Source organism: Dendrobates tinctorius, unplaced genomic scaffold, assembly GCF_039654945.1.
Source record: "Dendrobates tinctorius isolate UK_male_01 unplaced genomic scaffold, ASM3965494v1 ptg000120l, whole genome shotgun sequence".
NCBI lineage: Eukaryota > Metazoa > Chordata > Amphibia > Anura > Dendrobatidae > Dendrobates > Dendrobates tinctorius.
The window spans coordinates 6472501-6498588 of record NW_027361788.1 but is presented as its reverse complement, the minus strand read 5'-3'; the positions used below and the strand labels follow the sequence as shown (position 1 = coordinate 6498588).

The 26088-nt window shown below is 46.2% G+C and overlaps 1 protein-coding gene across 2 annotated transcripts in view; it reads right to left on the bottom strand.

The window, feature by feature from the left end:
* The window catches only part of LOC141101581 (kinesin-like protein KIF14), a 303968-nt gene that overhangs the window by 78764 nt on the left and 199116 nt on the right, over positions 1 to 26088 (bottom strand). For both annotated transcript variants that reach the window (XM_073590711.1, XM_073590710.1), the window contains exon 16: positions 12131 to 12291. In XM_073590711.1, coding sequence (XP_073446812.1) covers positions 12131 to 12291 — 161 coding nt within the window. The remainder of the gene's footprint in view (positions 1 to 12130; positions 12292 to 26088) is intronic.

Genomic DNA, 26088 nt, shown 5'->3' with positions numbered 1-26088 from the left:
CCTTTCTAACCTTTGTGCAATCACGTGCAATCCATACTGGGCCTAACACCATCTGAGCCTGCCTCCTGATGTATAGACATATATTTTGAATGTGTACGCTATCCATACATGTTATCTGGGGATACGGTACCCTTTCTAACCTTTGTGCAATCACGTGCAATCCATACTGGGCCTAACACCGTCTGACCCTACCTCCTGATGTATAGACATATTTTGAATGTGTACGCTAGCCATACATGTTATCTGGGGATACGGTACCCTTTCTCACCTTTGTGCAATCACGTGTAATCGATACTGGGCGTGAGAACGGCTGGCGAGCTGTTAAGCAAGCTTCAGCACCTGTGGTTTGCACACGTAAGTTTTTAATTTTTTCAGAAATGACGGTTAGGCCTAATTCCGAAACTGCGGTTGACCTGCACTTACTGGGAAATCATCGTTCGCGGGTAATAATTGTAATCACAGATCAATTTTCAGTGTAGCGCACATGCAGCCACAGACATGTAAGGACATGACACACCAGTTATTGGCCAATCTCATGTGCCAGAGCCTCACGTGTCCCTCTAGTAAGCCGGACTCGGACCGCGGGGCATGACGGAGTCTCGTTCGTTAACGGAATTAAGCTTGCAATGTGTGCATCTGTTCTGTAGCTGGCATGGTTGAGGTTGCCCGTGTTGAGTCAAATTACGCAGTAGGCTCCACTCCTGGTGGTGCCCTTCTGGACATTCCTTTAAGGTTCAGCTTTGCAACCATACTGCCCACGTAAAACAAACACTTTGCCTTCATGAACGCTGTTTGGAGGGTCATTGTGACGGACTCAGCTCCTGCTGAGCCCATTTTTTGAGTGGACCCTCTGGGTTGTGGCACCCACCCACCGAGGGCGAGCTGACCTTGTGAGAATCCACCCCCTATACAGGGAGTGTCAGGGGCAAGACCAAGGGGGTGAGCCACCACGACTGCTGGGACCAGACGGCCGGCTCAGGGGACACTAGACGAGTGTCTGACGACAAGGATGAGCAGGAAGCAAGACGAGACTAGACGTAGGTGCAAGGTATCTTCATTAGAATAACACAAGATCACATACAGAGAAAACAAGCAAAACGTGCAAGGTGCGCGCGTGGGCACGCCAAGGTCCATAACATGGTACGTGCCAGATAGCACGCCTAGGCACAGGTAATGGCATGATGGCATTGGACTCCGGACTGCTGGCAAACCGACAGGGTCCAGGGATCAGGCTGCGGACGTCAGCTCCGGACATCAGGCCGCAGTCATCTGGTTCCGGACCTCTGGCAACGGTCGGCAGGTTCCGGGCATCCGGCAGGCAAACCAGGGTTCAGGCAAGGAGGCACGACAGATATCCAAGCAGGGTGCGTGTTTAGGGAACACGCCAAGGTCCAAGGCTAGGTGCGTGTGTAGGGGACACTCCAAGGTTCACAAACGAGACAGGGTGCGTGTGTAGAGCCACGCCAAAGCATAGGATAAGACAGAGTGCGTGTAGAGACACGCCAAGGTACAAGACAGAGTGCATGTAGAGACACGCCAAGGTACAAGACAGAGTGCGTGTAGAGACACGCCAAGGTACAAGACAGAGTGCGTGTAGAGACACGCCAAGGTACAAGACAGAGTGCGTGTAGAGACACGCCAAGGTACAAGACAGAGTGCGTGTAGAGACACGCCAAGGTACAAGACAGAGTGCGTGTAGAGACACGCCAAGGTACAAGACAGAGTGCGTGTAGAGACACGCCAAGGTACAAGACAGAGTGCGTGTAGAGACACGCCAAGGTACAAGACAGAGTGCGTGTAGAGACACGCCAAGGTACAAGACAGAGTGCGTGTAGAGACACGCCAAGGTACAAGACAGAGTGCGTGTAGAGACACGCCAAGGTACAAGACAGAGTGCGTGTAGAGACACGCCAAGGTACAAGACAGAGTGCGTGTAGAGACACGCCAAGGTACAAGACAGAGTGCGTGTAGAGACACGCCAAGGTACAAGACAGAGTGCGTGTAGAGACACGCCAAGGTTCAGAGCAGGGCTGCGTGCTAGGAGCTACGCAGGGACGCACACCTCACTGGCCAATGCACACGGCTTTAACGCCAGCACGAGGCACGACTAAGGCACAGGAGGGGGCAAAGGAACCTTCGTGCTAGGAGCCACGCCAGGTTCAGGGCAGGGTGCGTGCTAGGAGCCACGCCAGGGTTCAAGGCAGGGTGCGTGCTAGGAGCCACGCCAGGGCACAAGGAAGGGCTGCGTGCTAGGAGCCACACAGGGGGCACGCCACACTGGCCAGTACACACGGCTGTACACAAACACGTGGCACTTACCACGGCACAGGAGACGGCCAAGGGGAACCCACGCCGGGGTTCAATGCAAGGACAAGGCAGGGAACAAGGCAAGGAATACAGGCAGAAACAGAGCCAGGTCAGAGAGAGGACAGAGTCTAGCAGCGGAGCGTAGGCAGAAGCCCAGAGCCGGGCCAAGGGAAGACCTTGGGACTAGACAAAGAAACGAGCACTAAGGAGAGGAGAAATGGTGCGTGTGCCAGGGAGCACTACAGAGCACCATAGGAGAGAGCGAGGCAGAGCAAGCAAAGACTGAGACCATAGGGAGGAACACAAAGCAAGGAATAGCAAGGCAGAGAACACAGGGAGGACTACAAGTCAAAGCATAGCAAAAGCAAGACATGGCAAAACAGGCGAGGCAGAGAACACAGGAAGGACTACAAGTCAAAGCAAAGCTAAGGCGAGACATAGCAAAACAGACTAAGACAAAGAACAGCAGAAGGACTACAAGGCAAAGACAAACATGGCACGAGAGACAACACAAGACATGGCACAAGACAAGAGGCGGAATACGAGCACGGAGCGTGTGCAGAGACGCACTACAGAGCAAAGTGCAAGGGCACAGAATAGAGGGAGCAACCTCACAGACCCAGAGCCTTGCAGGGAAGCAACACAATAATCAGGCCCTGAGCATAGGAAGAGGCGGCCTGATATAGGGCATAGCACCTCCTCCTCAGGTCAGGACCAGGGGAGCACTTCCGAGATTCTAGACATGACGAGATGATAGCAGAACCAGACAGTGCAGGATCTTAGGAAACGTCACATGATCAGGGTTTCAGACATGACGAGATGATCACCGAACCAACCAGTGCAGGATCCTAGGAAGAACACATGATCCGGGATTCTAGACATGACGAGATGATTGCAGAACCAGACAGTGCAGGATCTTAAGAAATGTCACATGATCAAGGACTCCAGACATGACGAGAAGATCACAGAAGGCAGAGCAGAAACGCAGGCATCCTGTAGCTCAGACATGAGGTGAGTGTGCACACTGCTCTAAGGGACATGCAGGACAGCAGACAAAGCATGCGCATGCACATTGCTCCAGGAGTTCTTGAGACAAACAGACATGGCAGACGTGACAGTCATGACTCGTGGGAATAACGCCGCCCAATCAGTTAACCTGCTAGAGAGATCCTTCGTTGCTCCCAAGCATGACATCACACTCCCTAGGAGGAAGGTAATGCCACTGTGGCGACCATACTCCTGGGGGCGACACAAGTGCACTGATGCCCAGCCACTGCTCGATGAATTTGCTGGTACATTGACCCAGACCACTACATTCCCCTCGCACGCTACACGGCCTGAATCTGACCCTGATGAAACTCAGGTTACCCTTCCCATATACAGTTCCATCTTACACGGTGACAAAGAAGAAGCTGCAGATGAAAGTGCAGGTTCGGCCCACCCGCCATCAGACACACCACCGTACTATCAGGGGCCCTGTGCCAGTGCCGTCGCCAACGAGTGGGCCCCCACTGCTTGCAAGGTTGAAATACTGTGCAGTGAGATGGAAGATGGGGGCGACGAGGAGTCCAGACTAGTACAGGGATTCCCTAGCGAGGAGACTTATTTGATTGTTTTCAATGTTGGGACAGCAATTTTTGGGGAGCACTATACTCTGGAGAATGATAGATGGGGCCCACCATACACTGGAACATTCCAAAGGTGGACATCAGACACTGGAGCAGCATTTACAGGGCCCATTATACACTAGAGCATTAGAAATGGGGCCCATTATGTTTGGAGCATTATTTGGGCCCATAAGACAGTGGAGCTTCATCCATGGGGACCAACATATACTGTAGCATTATGTGGAGCTCATCATATACTGTTTCAAACATTATATGGGACCAATGATTCTGTATGGAGAAATAGATAGGCCTCGTCATGAGATGTAAAAAGTGAGGTATTTTTCATTGTACTATACCGCTATTTCTCTGCCGTATCGGAGCATGATGAGTTGTGGTATGTGTTAAAGGGGCGCTCTTTCGCCCAGGGCACATGAAAACCTGGAGCCAGCCCTCCCCCCCAATAACTTTAGCCAAATAACCCCCATTTTTCAGTGCGTAACTTGTATTATGAAGTTAATTAAGGTTGACAAGCTTAAGTAAGAAGAATTGATGCTTTTGGCATTCAAATGGGCACTGTAGGTGTGTTTCCTGTCCTCCTCTCACTGCCGACTTTTATTCCCCATTGACTTACATTGGGTTTCGTGTTTCGGGACGACCCCGACTTTTCCCTATAATCGGACGATCTTGCTCGACCCGACTTTTGGAAAAGTCGGGTTTCACGAAACGAAACGACCCTAAAAAAACAAAAGTCGCTCAACTCTAGTGGTGTGTGGTTAATGGAATTGAATAGTTTGTAATGCCACCTGTTGTATTCGGCAAGGGAGATGTTAAGCCGACGCTGCAGACAGATCCTCTGGGACAGATGGTGGGATGCAGCAATGGTGGTATAGCCCTCCACAGGCAGGGCTGTTGTCACAGGGCAGTGTAGATGTGGGGACATCTTGATGGTGTAGTGTCCGGCGCAGGGAATGCAGCAGTGCTGGCGGACGCAAGAAGGAATGGAGGACAACAGGGCCTGCAGTTTCAACGCTTTACTCACAGTTCTTGGTAACCACTGGTGCCCGCTTCCATGCCGTGTCCTCCGGGGCAGAGACTCAATCAACCTCCCTGGCAAGTCAGGCTTCTCTCCAACACTCCACCAACATGTACCTGTCCTGAACAACTCCTCTACTGCACCTTTAGTGTGAAGAGATCCAGTACCGTGGTTACTTTGAAGTTCCTCCTGTCAGATGTTCCTAACAACTCTACTTGTATGACAGACAGCTGTAGCCTGATCAGGGACCTCCTGGATCCCAGCTCTCTATCCGTGTTGCTGTTGTGTCCAAAGTCTTAGATGGGAGTATTGCATTTACAGCCAACTACTCCACCGGAGTCTGCTGCAGAACCATAAGTGTCCATACAACCTCGGGGAACGGGCCCCGGCCTTGCGCTGAGAACCTATAGTCAGGGTTCCTCTCCCAACCCACAACTCCTCTCTGTTCTCCTACTCCTTCGTTCCACGCTGCACCTTCTCTCTCTTATGGAAGCTTAGGTTGCAGTTCTACGTCTTTCTCCTTTTGTTCCTTTCCCAGTGCCAGCTGGCTCAGGTCACTGAGGCAGCTGCAGTACTCCTTCCTCCATCCTTCCTTCTAGGGCTCCGTCCTCCGTCTCTACTAACTGACTGACCCCTAGCCTCCTCTCTCTCCACTGACTTCCCGTCAGACTGACCTGTAATTCTAAACTTTCCCACTCTTTTATACCTAACTCCACCCACCTCCCAGCACATCTCGTGTTACGAAGCAAGGACCCACGAAAGGTGCTCTGCTATCCTCTAAGCATGGAGCCACAATCCGGTCCATTGCTGAACTATCCTGGGTGTGGGTGCAGGTGTTGGAGTGTGGAAAGGAGTTCCCAACTTACCTAGTTGGTGGGGCACTACACCTTAGGAGAAGGTGCAGTACACCTCTGTGGCGACTGAGCCTCAGGGGCGCCACACTTGTATCCATAGCCAGACTAATTATCTGACTGAGGGGGTTCAAGCCTATGCAGAACAGCAATGGGGACAGTGCTTCACCTTGGTATATGCCGCATTTGATGATTACTTGTGCTAGTTGTCTCGAGTGGACTTCCAATGTTGTTTTCCATAGCCCCATTGAATTTGACTAAGGTTTTTAATTTCCTGTTGAAATTGTCAAGAGCCAAGCATTCACAGACCCATGTGTGTGGCATTGACTCATAGGCTTTCCTGTAGTCAATCCAGGCTGTCCTGAGATTGGTCTGTGTGGATTTTGAGTCTTGAGCAACTGCTCTACTAGGAGCTGGTGCTTAGAGCCTCTGGTGTCGGTCCCAATGCCTTTCTGAGCTGGATTCATGTACTGGTTCATATGATTCTGTAGCTTGGTGGCTATGATGCCTGACAGGAGTTTTCCATATTGTTGTAAGGCAGGTTATTGGGTGGTAGTTGGATGGAACAGTTCCTTTGTGAGGATCATTCATGATCAGCATTGCTCCTCCTTTTGTTAGCCAAGCCGGGTTGAGGGCTGCTTCCAGCAGTTGGTTCATCTGCTTTGCCATGCGTTCATGTACTGTTAATTTCTTTAGCCAGTAGGTATGGATCATATCTGGCCCAGGTGCTGACCAGCGCTTCATGTTCTTGACCCACTGCTGGATGTCTGCTTCTGTAATGGAGACTGGTTCTTGCTCTAGGTTGTTGCTGTGTTTTTTCCTTCTCCCATATGTTCCTCCAGTATTGTTTAGTCTCTGCTATTGGTGGAGTTGCTGCCTTTGTGCTGTTACTCTGTAGTTGGAAGTACACCTTGGATGGTTCTTTGGAGACCAGGGCATTTATTTTCTTGGCCTCAGCTTCTCTAGTGCATCTCCCTAGTCTTGCAGCGAGTGTGTGGCACCCCAGAAGTCCGGTTGCCACAGTAGCGTTGCCACTTACCAGGTGTCAGTAGAAGAGAAGTTGAGCAGAACCTGGGGAGTGGAGCGGTGATTAAACTCACCCTAGAGCTGAGAGCTGGGAACCGGATACCGGAGTCCGTGGTTGCGCAGGTACTCAAGTCCCGGCAGCTAAATCCAGAGGGCAGGGGACTGCAGGTCTCCTGGTCCGATCTAATACCCGGCGGTACAGCAGGATACTAGAGCCTGGAGCCGACACAAAGGAGCAGCACCTGTGATAGGCTCGAGCAGCCTGCCATGTGGGCAACGGTTTGTTTTTAAAAACAGAGACCCCGTTAGCAGGAGGATGAGCTTAGGCAGCAAGGAAAAAGGCGGGACAGCGCAAAAGGAAGGCCTCAGTACCTACCTGGCCAGGTGTATCCAAAATTGCTTCCAGGCTGCCCGGCTCTCCATTACGATCTGTTACCAGTTCCCTGGTCTGTACTAACATCCATCAAGTAAAGGAAAAGAAATCTACAGCCCTTGTGTCCTCCAGTGATCTCTTGTGCCCTGAGTCCTTCACCACAAGTTACACAGAGCCTGACAAACAAAACTGGTAGCCTGGAAAACATGTATTTGGAAGTCGCCTTGCTACACTTGTAAGGAGAGCTTTAAACTAGAACAACATGGGAAGGGAAGCAAAAGACCAGAAAAAGGGGGTACATGTACAATCTACTAGAGTTGAGCGAAACAGGTTGGTCAGATTCAAAAGTCGGGTTTCAAAGAATCGTAGAGTTGGAAGGGACCTAAATGAATTCAAGTCTCCAGGTCCAGATGAATTACACCCCAGAGTACTGAAGGAGATAGCTTTCTATTTATGACATTGAAACGTTGGGTGACTACTTGTTTCTCAGTCAGTGGACATGCAGGTCTTGTATCCATTCAGAGTTTCCTCATGCACTTTTTATATCCTCTTATATCCTTTATTATAGTAGCATTTCACCAGATCCAAGTTCTCCATGTAAGGTTTGTTCCAGTAGCCCATTTAGCATCATATTGTCCTGGTTCCTCGACATCTGACGCGGAACCTTGTTAATCCGGGCGATGTCCGAGACATTCATGTAGGTAGGCACTATAGTGTTGTAGTGTTAGGACCACTACTGGTATATTATTCCCAACAGGGCAGAGCCGGGTAGGTATTCTAGTGTATTATAGTGTTAGGAGCCTTGGTACATAAGTCAATTTATTTTTCTACAGGGCAGAGCCGGGATTTGAACCCCAGTCTCCCAGGTCATAGGCTGTGCACTTAATTACACTATACCAGCCACTATATATTATATATTAAGTTTTCTGAGAATAACATTTTTAGTTTTAAAAAGGGTTTTCATGTTTTGTTTTTAAAAAAAAAAAAAAAAGTGACTATACAAGAAGTCATCCCTTATCAATCCCGCACCTCCGGCTCCAATGCCTTCTAGGTAGTCAATGATCAATAACACCTTCTCCTGTTTTGACTGGAGAAGGCAAAAAAAGGTCAGCCAGTGATTGGTTAAGCAAGAATTTCCACCTTTCCCTGAAGGGGAAATAACTGAAAAACTAACCACGATAAAAGAAAAATGGACATCAATGGTGAAAAAATTTTGCTTGTTTTTTCCCAGACAAAATTCAATACATTTTAGACTACAATTTGATTAAAAAATGTGATAAATGGAAAAAATTTGTCGTAGGGCGATACAGAACACCTATCCTTGAATGCCATTAATAGCTCAAAAATTCTTAATTCTTCAAAAATCAAAAAAACGTTCAGAGCTCAGTTTTTTGGATGTCAAGTCCTAACAGATAAATTAAAGTATGACCATATGAAATATGACCATATGAAATATGACCATATACAAATGCACAGAACATTATCAGTGCCCTGAGCTACAGGTATTGGGACGGTCCAAGCCGCTCCGTTTATGCTCACATTTCATAGTCAGTGCATCAATACTGGGTGTAAAGGGGGCTGGCTGACATTCTTATTTCAACACCTATAAGAAGTTTATTTTCTGGTGTAACTGAGGTGAACAGAATTTGCTATTGAAATGAACTAGTCAGTTAATGCACTCATACACGGCACTGGTCACATGCAAAACGCAAGAATCACCCTGCTGAATTATTATGCACGAGTTCTACAGTCTCCATTAGGAAGAACTTAGGAAGTTACAGTATATCATGATTTTTACATTGAAGTCAATTGTAAAGGTCGCATACCGTTTGATTTAAGCTTTCCTGGTGAAGGTTGTTGGAATGCAAAATTTTAATCACTTAAATAGCTTTTTCCATCTTAGTCGGTGATTGATTAATGTAGATCAGAAGTTTGGGAATCCAAGGCGTGGTTTGCAAGGGAAAGGAGCAGAGCTGTGTAGCAGGAGCTCCTGCTATTTCCCTTTTTAAAAGCAACTAAAAGCTTACTAAAAGTGGATTTATGGGACCCAAAGGCAATAGAAATATGCCTGAAGCAAGCTACAAGAAGACGGGACCAAATCCTGTGAGGAAAAACCCCAGGACAAAGCAGCGGCAGGGAACTTAATGGTGGACGCTCAGCTTCTGGAGACAAGCAGCGCAAGCCTGCAGCTCAAGTGCCAAAGTGCCAGCTCCCCGCCGAACTCCAGGGAAGCTGGGGCTTCCTAATTCACAGCCAACCCACAGGACACCCGCCGGCAGGAAATCTCTCCTTGCCGTGGCTCCTGCATCAGCTGATAGCGGCACGGAGAGGCGCCAGGAAGCCACGGTGAGTCTGGGCCCGGGGACTCGGCGGGGAAGAGTTGGCGGTGACAGCAGTCTCGCAGAAGCATGAGCTCAGCATGACTTTACCTGAGCAGCTGCCGAGAGAAGCTAGGAGAGAGTCAGCGGTCCCACTGCAGCGCAAGCTCAGCGGGACATCTCCGGGCATCGGGACACCACAGAAAGAAGTCAGGAGTGACTCAGCGGTCCCGCTGCAGCGTGAGCTCAGCGGGACATATGTGGATGCCGGGATGCTGCAGAGAGGAGCCTGGAATGAATCAGTGGTCCCGCCGCAGCATGCGCTCGGCGGGGCATCTCCAGGCCAGCAAAGCAGTGCAGGATACTTGCGATGTGACGCACCTGTATTTGTGCCGGGGCTGGATATCGGGTACTGGGAGTGACAGCTGTGGAACAGGAGAGTGTGATGCTGGCATGTTATGAACCTGGGGAATGTCACATGGAAGGGGATTCCCCTGGAGCGCATTCTAAGGACAGGGTCCTGGAGCGCAAATTTGAAGAATCTCTGGTGAATGGAGGAGGTCAGGAAAAGGCAGTGAGCAGTTTTCCTCACCCAGTTCCTGTGCCTCATACCACAAAGCGAGGTGCCAGCATTAACCCTTCATATAATGTTAACACTAAAGACAACCCTTCATATAATGTTAACACTAAAGACAACCCTTCATATAATGTTAACACTAAAGACAACCCTCTAGTAGACCAACGCAATTTGACTGTTAAAGGGGATGAACTAAATAGTACCTTTCAAATGAGGGATTCCTTCAAGCAGTTGTTTGATAATAAAAAAGTCTGGTTAGAAGCTTTTACAGAAAAGAATAGGCTTCCTTTAACTAAATGCGTGCAAAAATCTAATACCTCTGTAATTAAAGGGGAAGAGCATAAAAATATGGAAGGGGAGTTGGAGCTGAATGGTGATGCTTATACCAATAGCATTGACAGTACTGAGCTCACTCAAACACCACAAGATTATGCTTAGGACACAAACGATGGATCGGGTCCTTTGGGCAATTCGTCAGATGATCTAGAAAGTCTTCATTCTGGGAGATAGATTAATTTATACAATTTGGGGATGACTCCTCAGCTGAAAAACCTCTGATGAGACTTCATCCACTCACCCTTCTTCTAAGGGGGACACCAGGCATGTGACTGTCACTTCACTAATAGATGCTATACCGGCCTCAGATAAGTGTCCTACAGAGTGCTTTTTAGCCAGGTTGTGTCAAGCTCTTCTGGAATCATTGGACGTTCCTACTAAGAACCTTATTACTCAGGGAAACCCCTCCAAACAAAATGAATGTAAAGCATCTGAAATTTTTGCTAACAACCTTTTTAAAGACACTCTGCTAAGTTTAGCAGATGACTCATATCCATATTCTATTAAGGATTCTGATAACGTTACAAATAACCTAAAGATATCTGTCCCCATTAAGAATCATTCCCAGAATCTTTCTACATTGTCCGACTCCCTGGATAAAAATACAAAATGACATCATCACCTTTAAAGATTCTCTGGCTAATTTTGAGGACATTAAAAGAAAAAATAAGCTAAAGATCAGAGGAATCCCCAAATCAGTACAACCGTCACAATTAAAGGAATATATCTCCTTGTTGGTTTCTCATTTGATCCCAAATCTTAAGTAAACCAATTTGATTGAAAAGGTTTTCAGGACACGCAGACCACCCTCTTTACCGTTGAATGTGAGTAGAGATGTTATAGTCTCGTTCTACCCAAACTGGGTGAGGAATGCACTTTTGAGATTGTCAAGAGACCCTCTACTCCTACAGTCCCCTTATAATCAGCTGACGTTCTTCAAGGACCTATCTAAAGCCACTCTACAAAAGCTCAAATAGTTTCACCTTACTACCCGTGAACTCTTGCATAATGGAATTTCCTGTAACTGGACTCAATCCTCCACTCTGCAAGTGAACTATGCATTTAAAATAATCTCTGTTGCCTCTCCAGAGGAAGGACTAGACTTCTTAAAATCTGCCAGAATAATCTCTTATGGGACCTCTTATGAACACTCCTTACCGTCTACTTCAGATCTTCGTCCAAATTGAGCAGCTTAAATTTTACTACAGCTTCATTCTTGTTATTTTTGCTTTTTTACTCTGGAACTATTTTGTCTAAAGTATTTTCCACTTTAAGGCCTTTATTGAACTGGACATTGCCTCCACAAGGTCTTGGGGTCACGGAGATGTGTACCTGGACACGATAGGTCTACATATATTGGTCAAGCGAATAGTTACTTTGTTTAATAATACTCTGGCAGAGCCAAAGGGCTCAGAGTTGGACAAGGGGAAAGGTTTTTTTTTTTTAAATATTATATTCATTTTTTTAACAAAATCAAACTGCAGCCAGGGAAGAGGGATTTTCCAAACCCATTAAACCCCTTTAAATTAAGGCATATCAAATCAATTTCTGTGGTATATAAAAACTTTAATAACTATGTTTGTGTAGAGATTTGGAGAGAAATTAAGTTAGCTGGTATAACAGTATTCATCTTAAATTCCTAAGACACCAGATTTGAGATTATTGTATCTTTTTGACTAAAAAGATAAATGTACCATCTTACCTTTGTCTCTGGGCATCAATGAGTTCATACTTAGCAAATTCAAAGTCCCTGAGCCGTTCTTGGTCTCCGCTTCCTAAGCACACAGTCCGGCGATTACTCTGAACTTGTGAGGGGTGGTTGAACCGGAAGTAATGATTTCCACCTAAAATTACTCGATCACCCTAGAATATAAGAATTAAGTCTGATCAATGCAGTGTTACAGATAAGATTCTCACAATTCAGAGGAAATTTCTTATGACCAGAAATGTGTGCAAAAACAGCTACATACAGATAATGTTAGTCTTGTTTCCAGATCTAGTCCAAGAAAAAAAAACTATTTTACATACTATATTATATATACACTTTCCTACTGTTGTCATGTACGGTTATTGCAAGCGCAAATTTATTTTTTTTTATTTTTGCAACCCCACATACCAAGCACTTATTTTTTCATTGATGTCTCTACATAAGGTTATGTTCTTTAAAGAAAATGGCTTGATTTGGGGTTTTTTTTGCATCATTTGGGGTCTCAAGAGGAAACCTTTCAAACTACGGGCTGCACCGATTGCAGCTAGGTTTTTTTCATGATAATTTTCTATCCATGATCATTTTCTATTTTTCCTCCCCTTCTTCCGAGTGCCATAACTTTTTTTTTCATTTTTCCATCAACATAGCCATACAAGAGCTTGTTTTTTAGCGGACAAGTTGTAATTTTGAATGACTTGATTTTGTCATATAGTGTATAGGACAACAGAAAAAATACCAAGTGTGGTGAAATTGATGGAAAAAAAATTCAGTTCCACTATTTTTTTTTTATTTTTTTATTTTTTTTACACACAAACCATGTTCACTGTATGGTAAAACGTACCTGGCAATATGTTTCCCCAGTGGGTTTATTTATTATTTAAGTGGTGAAATTATTTAAAAAATTTGTATGAAATAGAGACCATTGCTTACCAGTAACTGGATATTTCAGTACCAATGACAGCATCAAGAGAGGAGGCTCTACCCTTCAACAACAGGAAACCTGCAGGGTAAAAAGGCGGTATCTCTCCCTCACATCAGTGGGATTACAGAGCACGAGAGGACCACCAATGGTTATTATAAAAATTTAAATTTACCATCACATGTCACAAAATTAAAACGTGGACTTATAAACACAATTGAAAGAATTGCTCACCCACACTTGATGGGAGGGAATATAACAGTCCTATCATGGGTTCTGAAAAATCAAGTTACCAGTAAGTAACCAAGTTTTTTTTTTATAGATCACCCATGACAGCGCCACAAGAGAATTACAGTGAAGTAAGAAATTTGGGGAGGAACCACGGCTTGGAGTACCCTTCTCCTTCTACTTTCTATGAACATTATTGACTGGTTATAGTTTCCTCTTCCAAACTCACCTTTGGGAGAAGACCAGGTTGCAGCTTTATAAATCTGCTTGATTGAGATATCCGATCATTCCGCCCAGGAGGTTGCCACTGGCCTCATGCAGCGAGCCTTGAAAGCTTCTGGAACTGCTTTTCTACTTGCTGAGTAAGCTAAAGAAATGACCTTCCTAATACATCTGGCTATTGTGTGCTTTTAAGACTTAAACCCTTCATGGGTCTCTGGAAGGACACAGAAACTCTTTGCTCCAGGCTTCTGTAACAGACCGGTATCTGACTAGACATCGTTTAACATCTAGAGTATGAAGCTTTTCTTCTGTTTTTTTTTTTTTGACTACAGCAAAAAGAAAAGACCACCTCTTGTAATCTATGAAACCCGGATGCTACTTTGGGTAGGTAGGCTGGATCAGACTTCAAAATTATTCTGTGATCTAGGATCATCTGAGTAAATGATGGATTTATAGAAAGGGCCTGAATGTCACTGGCTCTGGTCAGATGTCAATGTAAGAGAATGGTCAGCCATAATATATTGAACAGCCATGTTGGCTGTAGCAGCCATCTTGTGCAAAGTTAGAAACCAATTGACTTTGCATCTAAAGTTAATAAGATGTACTTCTGGAAGCCCTAGACAGATTGGAGACATCAGATGAGATCATGGCCATTAGCAAGTATAGTGGTGTTGGAATATGTTTGGTGCAACAACTCCATTCCTGACTGAGCGTTTAGTTGCTAGATTTGTATGCTGTTCAGAAAGTTAGAACAAAAAAAAAAAAAAAAAAAAACTCCCAGAGGCTCGCACAGGGATAGCGTGTGACTATTTCCTGTTTTCCTGTGTGTGTGTATGAGAGAAGCAGCCTGCTGCAGATACTGTACAGATAGACACAAATGATTTATTCCTGATCTATTAAGCTTATCATATATTCTTCCTGTTTGTTCCTGAAGAAAGAAGCTCTGTTGTCACACGCTTGGAGAGTATCCTGAATGATACGCTGCCAACAGGTTATGGGCCCAGAGTGACACAGATCCCCAGAGTAACACAGCAACAGAAGCCCAGAGCAAAAGAACACAGCAACAGAGATGTCCACTAGTAGCAATCCTGTCAAGTTCTCAGTGCCAAGCCTCACTAACCAGAACTACCAGTCCAGGAAATTCAAGGTGAAGATGCTGCTAGAGAAGGTATGTGGAAATATACTCAGGAACAAGTGCCTCATCCATTACCAGATGATTGGCTAGAGAAGGATCAGAAAATAAAAAGATCACTCTCCCTCAGTATAAATGATAATCCGATTGTGAATATATGAAAGTGTGCAACTGCAAAGATGATGTGGGATGAGTTACAGAAAGTTCATGAGATCAAATCTCAGCAATAAGCTTTATCTCAGGAGAAAGCTGCATCAGTCTAAGCTAAGTGAGGGACAGAATATGCTATTTAAGAAACACCCTAGATATTGTGGAGCATCTCAGAGATATTAGAGAAGAAATTAAATATTTTCATGTTGCTGTACTTCTATGAAGTAGCCTTCCAGAGAGTTATGACACACTTGTGACTGCACTAGATACATGGCCAGATGAGGAGCTGACACTAGAGTATGTTAAAGGCAAACGTGTAGATGAATTCAAGAGAAAAACACAGCATGTAAGCAGCAGTAATGAATCCAGAGTAGAAACAGCATTAAAGACACAGGAGTTCCCTAAATATAAGAGCAATCTGAGAAACTTGTGAATGTTTTGTCTGTAAAAAGCCCGACCAACCTAAAGCAGACTGCAGAATTTGGAAAGAAGGAATGAGTCAGCTTACAAAGCAGACCAGTCATCAAAGAGTTAAAACAACCGTAAAGGAAGATTCTGCATGTGTTGAAACTGCATTTAATGCCAGTACAGGCCCATCTGCAAAGCATATATGGTGTTTAAAATATGGTGTATAGATTTTGGTGCAAGCAGTCATATGACAAATAAGGATTTCTTCACTGATCTTAATGAAAGCAAGTCAGAAAAGGTCATCTTAGCTAATGATCACTATATGACTTCAGAAGTTGGAGACTGCTACTTCTGTAAGAAGATGAGCCAAGAGTCAGTGGTTTCCGGTGCACTTTGGGGCCAGAACTATTGGGACTGTCACCACTGTTACCGGGGAAAGGATCTTCTGGGAGGGGAGGACCTTTGCACTGGACAGCTGGGGCATGGGGGAGATCAAAGGGACTGAGCGCAGGAATGGAGCAGACTTGATGGGAAAGTGACAGGAGAACAAGGAGAAGGTAGACTCCTTCCCCACTGCTCCGACTGCTGACTCCACGACATCCATCCCCAGCTTTCTTACTTTAAACTGGACTGTGTCACTACCGAGCTTTCCTTGGACCCTTCCTTGCTGGACGGTTCCTTCCCGCCCACGGTTACAGATAAGCTGACTTGCTCCGTACTTAGAGACTTCTCCAGAGGACCGCACTCTGCCACGGTCTGTGAGCATGCCCACGGTTCGTGTTCGGTGCCATTCCCGAGGAACATACAATAAAGGGCTGTTTCTACGTTCCAGCGCACCCAAGCCAAGTGGGACTGGATATATAGGCACTGTCGGGAGATGGTGTTTTTCATTCCTCCATAACAGAGCCAGAGACATTGTCCATGATCTGCAACACCGATGGGCGATATTCCAGCCTTTCCCCAACAAGAACTGCAAGAGATAAGTTACCTTTTTTTTATACCTCCATCTCAAGCATTGTGTTTCTGTGCAATTCCCGTTGCAGTTACTGATCTTGTCTCCCTGCGTGGAGCATTTCTTGTATAACAACATGTTCAGTAAATCCTGTTAACCCGTTCTCTGCCTCTGGCTCTTCACTGCCTCCAACGAATCTCTTCCCTTTACACCTCCACTGTCCAGTTTCCTCAGCACAAAGCAGAAAGATCCCAATAAAGGATGTTCTCTATGTTGCCAGCCTTGAAAGCAATCTTCTGTCAGTAAAGAAGCTCATGCAAAAGGGGAGTGTAGTTACTTCTAGAGATAATAGCTGCATCATCTCAAAGAAGGTTCACACTCTTGCTGAAGGAAAAATCCAAAATGAACTTTATCAGCTAAAATGCAAAGAAAGTGTGTGTGTAAGAGGGTCAGGGCCTAGCCCTGTAAATGTTGCTGCTAGTTACCTGTATATGATTGCCATATTTGTATGTGTCATGTATATACGTGTTTATGGCTATATTATTATATGATGGTTAGGGACAGTGTAGTTACGGAAAAGGACACTAGATGGGGCACTGAGTACACTGCATAGGAAAGCATAGTTATAGGACACTTTAGAGGTTAATTGTACGAGTGGTAGCTGGGGAATTAGCTAGAGAATCTTTCCTGGTTATAGTCAGTCGGGGGTAGACCCCTGGTACTGCGCAGATGGTCTTGTGCTTGAGCTGCATAGCTACTACACAATGTGTGAAGTGGAGTATGGTATCTTCAGCAACGTAGTAAAGATGTCAGTGAAGAAGTCACTGAGGAAGTGTCAGCCGAGGTCTGGGTGCTGAAGTGGTCGTCGAGTGGGCCACCAGCAAGTGCACAGGCAGGATAACCAAAACGGGGTGTACGGCCTAGTAGATGATTATTTCTGTGTCTGGGCTGAAGTCGGTTCCAGGGAGATAGGTTTAAGTGCCGTTTTCACCAGGCTCCTCATCCCCTTGAAACTTTGTGGTCCATTCTGGCGTATTGCTGGTACCGTATCAAGTGTGCTATAGGTGTATTGGATGTGCAGTGTCCTGAAGTGAATAAATCTTTATTGTTTGAAGTTATCCTGGGCTCTGCCTCCAGTCCTTTGAATTCCAGGAAGAATGTGGGACGCACCAGGGAAGAAGCAGCAGACAGCACAGGGAGTACGGAATGTGCTGATGTGTCTACCCCCCAGCCGTATTATTACAAGTGTACAGTGCTAGACAAGATCAATATAAGAACTGTATCCATGTATGGCACAGACGTCTTTGGCACAGACACAGAAGCAGTAAGGAAGCTAGCTCAACTTGCAAATGGTATTGAAATCAACCAGTGTAGTCAAAGGATGAGGTGTAGAGTTGAGCGACTTTAGCCGTTTTGGGTTTCATGAAACAAAATTTGTTTCAGTTGAAAGTGGTCCGACTAGGGCAAAAAAAAAGTCGGAGTTTCGTCCGAAACCCGACCCCAATGCAAGTCAATGGGAAATTAAAGTCGGCATTGAGCGGATGACATTCATCCACTCAATGCCGACTTTTATTTCCCATCGGGATGGCACTTTTTTTTGCCCTAGTCGGACCAGTTTCATCTGAAACAAATTTTATTTCATGAAACCTGATCCGACTAAAGTCGCTCGACTCTAATGAAGTGCACTAGCTGTCGTAAAGTAAAAAATGTCCAGAAAATCCTTTCCTAAAATAAGCACCACTAGATCTGCACAGCCTCCAGATCTGATACATTCAGATGTATGTGGTGCAATGAGTGTTCAAACTCCTAGCAAGAAGAGATATTTTCTCACATTTATTGATGACTACTCCAGATATACAGTCGCCTACCTGCTTCACAGTAAGGATGAAGCTCCACAGAAACATGAAGAATATCTTACTGTAGTGTTTAACAAATTTGGAAGAATGCCAAAAGCCCTGCGTGCAGATAATGGAACCGAATATGCAAGTGGTAAGGTGCAAACCAGTTTGAAAAAGGATGGAATCGTGTTTGTCTCTTTGCCTGTATCATGTATAAAAAGCCCCTGTTACTGTTGTTCAGGGCCATAACATCACCATTCTGCCGCTAGGCCACACCATGGTCAGATCATCACCAGATCTCCCAACGTTACTTAGTCTGTCCGGACTTCTTTCAGTGCCAGCATGCTTTGTCTCACTGACTTTTCATGAAACTGTTCTACTGCGAAATCTCCGAATAAACTTTAGTCTCAGCTTGATAGGAGGATTGTCTACATAGTGTATTTTTCCTGGCTCTTCCAGCTCTCAGTAAGGACTTTCTTACAGTCAATGCTACCAAAAGTGCGGTTTTAAATGAAAGAATCCTAAGAGATGCTGATTCTATTGACTCAAGTGGTACCTCAGGTATGGCTGTTAGGACCAGATTTAAATCCCATGACACTACATTTTCTCTTTAAATGGGCCTAGATTTAGATGAAGCTTTAATAAACCTTGACACCCAATAATTTCCTGCTAAATCCGTTATAGAGAGCTCCTAGTGCAGACACCTAGACTTTGAGGGTACTAGTGGATAGTCCTAAAGAGACCTTTTTGCAGAAACTCCAAAATACTGCCCACTATTATATATGCTATATGCAGTTGCTTCTTAGATACAAAAATCCAGAGGCTTCTACTGCACCTAAAAGAAAGTGGTAACCTGCTGAAGGTGAGAGGAGGGAGGATGCACTTTACCCTTAGAACACACTAACAAAGAGTGTACAACCCTGATAGTAATTATTTTTATTTTTTCATTTTAGTTTACTGACATCTAAGGTTACAATGGCACAGTCTACATCCAGGGGTTTGACTGACCATGAAATCAAAGCAATCATTTTTTATAGTGATGAAGACCGTGAACTTTGTCTGATGAAGAGTACATGCCACCAGCTAATGTCTCTACTTCATAGTGATTCTTCAGATGAAGAAGTAGTGGATCCAGCAGAACATATAAATAGAACATCCAAAACTAATGTTTTTTGGAACAGTACTGCTGGGGTTCTTGGACGCACCCCATCACATAATATTGTAAGAATTGCTCAAGGAACTGTAGGAATTCCACAATTCTTGTCCAAAAGAGATGTTTTCTGTAAATTTTTTTCAGATATTGTAGATGAGGTAGTTTTGTGTACTAACTTAGAAGGAAAACATATCGCTTCAGGAAGAAAAAAACATGGAAAAATATAACAAGAGGAACTCTATGCTTATATTGCCCTAACTCTTCGGGCAGGGTGTACAAAATCGTACGATGTTCCAATCAGAGAATTATTTCTGAACCCTTTTTCAGATCCACACTACAAAGCTACAATGTCAGTGTGGCGCCCCTGAGGCTCAGTCGCCACAGAGGTACTGCACCTTCCTCTCTCCTAAGGTGTGGTACACCACCATCCAGGTAAGGTGGGAACTCCTTTCCACGCTCCAACACTCACACCCCACGCAACAGGGTAGTTATGCACAACCACATTGAGGCTCAGTGCTCAGAGGCTTGGAACACTGGATGTGCTGGGAGGTGGGTGGAGTTAAGATACATTAAAGAGTGAGAAAGTGTAGGATGACAGGTCAGTCTGACAGAAGGTCAGTCGGGTAGGAAGTCACTCAGACAGGAGTGAGGATCCCTGGAAGAAGGGATGGAGGAAGGAGTGCTGCAGCTGCCTCAGTGATCTGAGCCATCTGGCACGGGAAAGGAAAAGAAGGAGAAAGACGTAGAACTGGAACCTAAGCTTTCATAAGAGAGAGAGAAAGACAAGTACGGAACAAAGGAGTAAGGAGAACAGAGAGGACGTGGGTTAGAAGAGGAACCCTGCCTATAGGTTCTCAGCGCAAGGCCGGGGCCCGGTTCCGGAGGTTGTATGGACACTTATGGTTCTGCAACAGACACCGGTGGAGTAGTTAGCTGTAAATGCACTACTCCCATCTAAGACTTGGGGCACAACAGCAACTGGATAGAGAGCCGGGACTCAAGAGAAGGGAGTCCCCGAAGCAGGCTACAGCTGTCTGCCGTACAAGTAGAGTTCTTGAGAACATCAGCCAGGAGGAACTCCAGTGTAACTCAGTACTAGGAGATATCCACACTTTAAGGCGCTATAGAGGAGTCGTTCAGAAAAGGTACATGTTGGCGGAGTGTTGGAGGGGAGCGTTCCATCTTGCCTGGAGGTTGACTGAGTCTCTGGCCCGGAAGACACGGCCCAGAGGCAGGCACCCTTGTGTACCGCAGACTGAGTTAAGCTTTAGAACTACAAGCCCCGGTATCCTCCATTCATTCTTGCGCCAACCCGCTCAGCACGGCTACATCTGGGTACCATCCTTTACACTGCCTGCGCCTCTCCTCATCCCTTGCAACTACACGGCCCTGGGGCTACAGCTTCACCTGTGGGGAGCTACACCATCTATGCTGCAACACACCACCAGCCCCAGAGGATCCGCATGCAGCGTCGGCCTAACATCTCACTTGCCGAACACCACAGGTGGCGTCACGAACTATTCCACTTAAACTACATTACAAACTCCCATTGATTTTTGGGCGCCCAGGGCCACAGACCGGGTCACCGCTGCTGTGACACATCCCCCTGACACCGGCCCGATACAGAGTACCCCACAGCCCTGGGAGGGCGATCCAACTGTCCATAGATTTGAGAATATTTGGAGAAGCCTTCGTTTTGATAAGAGAACTCGTCCTGTGAGGTTGGAAACAGATAAATTAGCCCCTATTAGCTACATCTGGAATCTTATCAAGGACTGTACAAAGCCTTACCATTCTAGTGACAATGTGACAGTGGATGAGCAACTTCTTGCTTTTAGAGGATGTTGCAAATTCATTCAGTATATGCCCAGTAAACCAGCCAAGTATGGAATAAAAATTTTCTGTTTGTGTGATTCTGCAAGCTATTATGGGATGAATGGTCTGATTTACTGTGGCAAAGAAGTTGATGCTCCTGTCCAGAAAGACCTATGTTCTGACATAGTAAAAACACTTGCTGTACCAATTTTCAATTTTGGAAAAAATATATGCCGGGGTTCCGCCAGCCTTAGCTGGGGTCACCAGGAGGTCAGATCCATTACGGATCCCCTCCTGGCGGACCCCAGTGCTAATGGGAATGCATCCTTACTTTGCAATTTTCAAATAAACTTTGAAAAGTATTTTTATTTGAGTTATTCCATGTTATTTGCACACAGGCCAAAAAGGCCCCAGCTATGTGAAAGTGTTGATTTCTATGGTTATGCGTTCTAGGGTTAACAGGGTGGCCACTAACCCCAGAGAGAACCCTCTATCCATTAGAAGTGACCTTTCAAATTCCACGCCGTCAGATGGAATCCCTTGACCTGTGCGTGGAATATCGGACCCTGAGTTAGCAGGTCTGGGATTTCCGGTAGGACCCAGGGATCTGAGAGGGACGTCATCTGCAACAGTGTGAACCAGGGTCTTTTTGGCCAGAACGGGGCAATTAGGATCACCCTGGCTTGATCTTTCCTGATCTTCCTCACCACTGTTGGGATCAGAGTCACTGGGGGAAACTCATAAGCCAGCCTGAAATTCCACGGAATTTGTAATGAGTCCACTGCCCATGGCTTTTCCTTGGGGTTTAATGAACAGAACCTTTCCACCTGCCTGTTGTTTTTGTTGGTGAAGAGGTCTATCATTGGTTCTCCCCAAAGTTGGACTATCTTCTGAAAAACTGACCGATTTAGAGCTCATTCCCCTAGCTTTAGTGTATTTCGGCTCAGGAAATCGGCTTCTGCATTCTCCACCCCTTTTATATGCAATGCCGTCAAAGAGAGTAGATGTTGTTCTGCTCTCTGAAAAATGTCGCTAGTTGCCATTAGGGAGTGTGACCTTGTACCCCCCTGGTGATTGATGTACGCCACTGTTACTCTGTTGTCCGACATGATACGGACGTTGGGGCCACTGAGGAAGGGAATAAACCTTGTTAGGGCTTTGCTCACTGCCCAGAATTATGTCGGTCACTGGTTTGTCCCATAGTATCCCCGACGTCAAATTTGTTCTGTCTAACCACCATTTGAGGGAATTTCTGACCTCTAAGGAAAGCTGCAGTCTTCCTTCTAAACGCACTTTTAGTGACCTGCTGACAGAATTTCCGTCTGAAGCTGTCGGGTATGAAATTGTGCCCACCTGACCGCCGGGATAACGGACGTTAGGGTGCCTAGCAAAGACATCGTGTTCCTCAGGGCCATGCGGGGTTGATCTAGGGCCGCTAATGTCACATTCCTCACCTTTTCTACCTTGGCCTCCGGTAGCAGATAGGTTTGTTGTTCTGAATCTAGGGTGAACCCTAGAAAAACTTGTTTCCTTAGGGGTTTTAGCCTTGACTTTTTGATGTTTATCATCCAGCCCAGTCTCTGCAGGGTGCCTGTCACTCGTTCTACCTGTGCAGCGCAGTGGCCTTCTGAGCTGCACACTATTCGGAAATTGACCAAATAGGGTATTATAATCGTGTTGTGGATTCGGAGGAAGGCTGTCATATCCGCTATGACTTTGGTAAACACTCTCGGGGCTATGGATATGCCGAATGGAAGAGCTCTGAATTGAAAATGCCTGAGAATGCCCTGGACGTAGAGAGCTACTCTTAAGTATTTTTGATAACCCGGATGAATGGGGATGTGATAGTATGCATCCTTTAAATTGACTACAGCCATAAAGCAATTGTGATGTAGCAGTTTTATGGCTGTAGTTACCGATTCCATCTTGAAAGTTTGATATTTTTATCCACTGATTGAGGCATCGAAAGGTTTATAATTGTCCTGAATGACTGGTCTGTTTTTTTTTTTTTTTAAATCAGGAAGAGGGATGCGTAGAATCCCGTTTTTTCTTATCCGCTTGGGACCTTGGAAAGAACGTGCTTGTCTAGCAGACATAAGATTTCGGATTCCAATGCCAACTGTTCTATCACCTTTCTGACGGGGGTCATGACAAATGATGATCTTGGTTGATGTAAAAAAGGGATTTTGAGGCCTTCCCTTATGATGTTTAGGATCCAGGAATTGGAGAGGTTTTCCCGGGCCTGGGAAAAGAGTGTCAACCTCCCCCCTACTGGAATGCTGGCATCATTGTGGGGATTTCTTGGAGTTGGAGGTGGCTCCTCCGAACATGAATCCGGACTTTTTCCTTTTATCATCCCATCTTCTCCTATTCCCCGGAAGTCAGCCCCATGTTGAATTTTCCCCTACGAAAGGGCGGCCTCCTCTGATCCACTGGGAACCTGGGGATGCCCTTCTTGTCACTTTCCTTCTCCAAGATGTCATCAAGGTTTTTCCCAAATAAAAAATGACCATCACAAGGGAGAGAGCACAGCTTAGCTTTAGACTGCAGAACCCCTGGACAGCCCTTAAGCCATAACGCCCGTCTCATGGCGTTTGATAGTCCTGCTGCTTTCCCTGTCAATCTCATGGAGTCGGCAGAAGTGTCAGCTTAAAAAGCTGCCGCACCATGCAGGAGATACATGTCTGCCAATATTTTCTCCTGAGACTTTCGAAGCAAGTCTCTCTTCCAGCTGCTGCAGCCACATCTTTAAAGATCGTGTCGTGCAGGTGCCCGCTATTGCCGGCTTCAGCCTCCTGCTGCTGCTTCCCATGTATGTCTTAAATAGGAATCTGCTTTTTATCTAGCATGTCCCTAAGCACCCCTGAATCCTCCAGGGGCAGGGCCGATTTTTTAGATGACCTGGACACTGCTGCGTCAATCTTTGGGACCTTGTCCCATATTTCTGTGTCCTTATGTTCAAAGGGGTACCTCCTTTTAGAGGAGGAAGGAAGGACTCCTGACCTCTCAGGATTCCTCCATTCTCTCTCAAAGAGTGCTTGTACTTTCTCATTGACTGGAAAGGTTCTTTTCTTCCTTTCCTGTAGTCCCCCGAAACATGACGTCTTCCAGGGACTTAGCTGTTTTTTCCTCCTGTAGGCCCATGTTTACTCTGATGGCCTTGAGGAGAGCATCCATATCCTCTATGGGAAAACACAGTTTGCCACCCGTGTCGCTATCTGAGGAAGAGGAGGATGGGTGATCAGCCTGAGATAAGGCCGAGGAAGAGTCTGAGAAAGAACTAGGGGGATCTTTCCCTTTCTTTAGCAAAGCTTTAAGCGAGCCTTCCATTTCTGACCTGATAATGGATCTAAGGTTGGCTGCAAAGCTAGGCGCTTCCTCCGCCATGGTTCGCTGGATGCAGCTGGCGCAAAAGGTCTTTCTGCCAGTCTCTTGCTAGGGGGCTTCTACATATACCACAATCTCTATTGATCCTCTTGCTCCCTGCTTTTTTGGGTTTCTCCTAAGGAATTTAACACACAGAAGAAGAACCCTATTAATTGTTGTGAGTTCATTTTCCCCTTCACTACTGAGGCCCGAGGAACTCCCTCTTCTGGTGAAGAAAGGTAGTGAGCCTGATTGTCAAACACCTGGGGCTGATGATGATGACTGGCTGAGTGGAGTTAATGACTGGATATAAGGCTGCCGACGCCCTTCTGGCCTGCGGGTGATTTCTCTGTGGATTTCTAGGAAACCAGTCTAATTCCTGCTCATCTAAAGCTAAGATTTCTGCTTTGCCTTATTGCATTAGTGTTTTGTTTTCCTTGCTTTTCTGGATTCTGCCATTCCCTGCTGGGGTGAGCTGAATCTCCTTTTGCCTGTAGCTCTGTCTTCAGAATATTCCTGAGTACTGACATAGCCTTTTTTGAAGCCTAGCGTCTTCAGGGCCTTTTTTACTGTCAGTTTGTTGGCTCTTATTTTCATAGGGTTTTTCACGGATTGCAGACAGCAGCCTTCCTGTCCTTTCCTATCTAAGCTAGCGTGGGCCCCATCTTTGCTCAGTCTTTCTGTCTGTGTTTTGTTCTTTCTTCTTGCTTCACCGTCATTATATGTGGGGGGCTGTCTTTTGCTTTGGGGTCTGCTCTGGGGCAGTTTAGATTTCCCTTTCTGTCTTTAGGCTATGTAGTCCTCCGGCTGCGATCGAGGGGCCTAGGGCATCGTAGGAGCCCCCCACGGCTACTGCTAGTTGTGTTGATAGGTTCAGGGGTCTGCAATCTGATAGCTGCCAACTTCTCTGGTTTTCTGGACTTAGCTAGCATTTCTATTTTTGCCTCCTACAGTGACTCAATCATAACAATTAATCATGTAACATTCACGAAGCTCACTCACCACCGTAATTAAAGGTACTGGACTCGGAGGCTGTGGAGGAGCACGTGACCGGTGCTCTCTGGACACCGAAGAGCCCCCCGACCTGTGGCTGGGGCGACTGCTGCTTTTGCCACTTGAACAGCTGCCATGCTTGCGAGCCGAGGCCTGTGATGGAGGCATAGATGGCGGAGACGGTGACCGTTCCTGCTCTGACCCCATGGTTACCCGGCCATGCTGATGTCTCCCTCCTTTAAATAGTTCCGTTCCTGGTGAGCGTCTTCCTCCCCTCCCCCTGCGACCGCCGCGCACTGTTATTCCATGCGGCCGGCATCACACCAGGTGCCATATTACCATTGCTATTCAGCGCCGCACGAGGGGAGGGAGGCGTGGTGGAGTGCCCTGGAATTAGGGACCGCCAGCCGCGCCCACACGAACCTGGTGCCCCCCAGGAGACCCCGGGGACTGCGCTACCAGGCACCCAACGGCCGGCGCTACAGGTAAAGTGACCTGTTCTTCCCGCGCCGGGTCGGGCCTGGGTCCTTTTTCCATCCATGACAGGCACCGCTCCTGTCAGTCTGGGATTCCCTTCCAGGACAGGAACCCAACTGAAGTGGGGGAGAGGTGCCGCCCCTTATATTTCAGTAGATTCCTGTCCTGGCGGGGCAGATCCCTCTCTCAGGTGTGCTGTCATGGGTGAAGGAAAAAGTTTTTTTTTGTCTTCCTAGCACTAGATCTGACTTTCCCCAGCTTATAATCCACCCTAGGTTGTTCAATAGTAAGATGGCTGA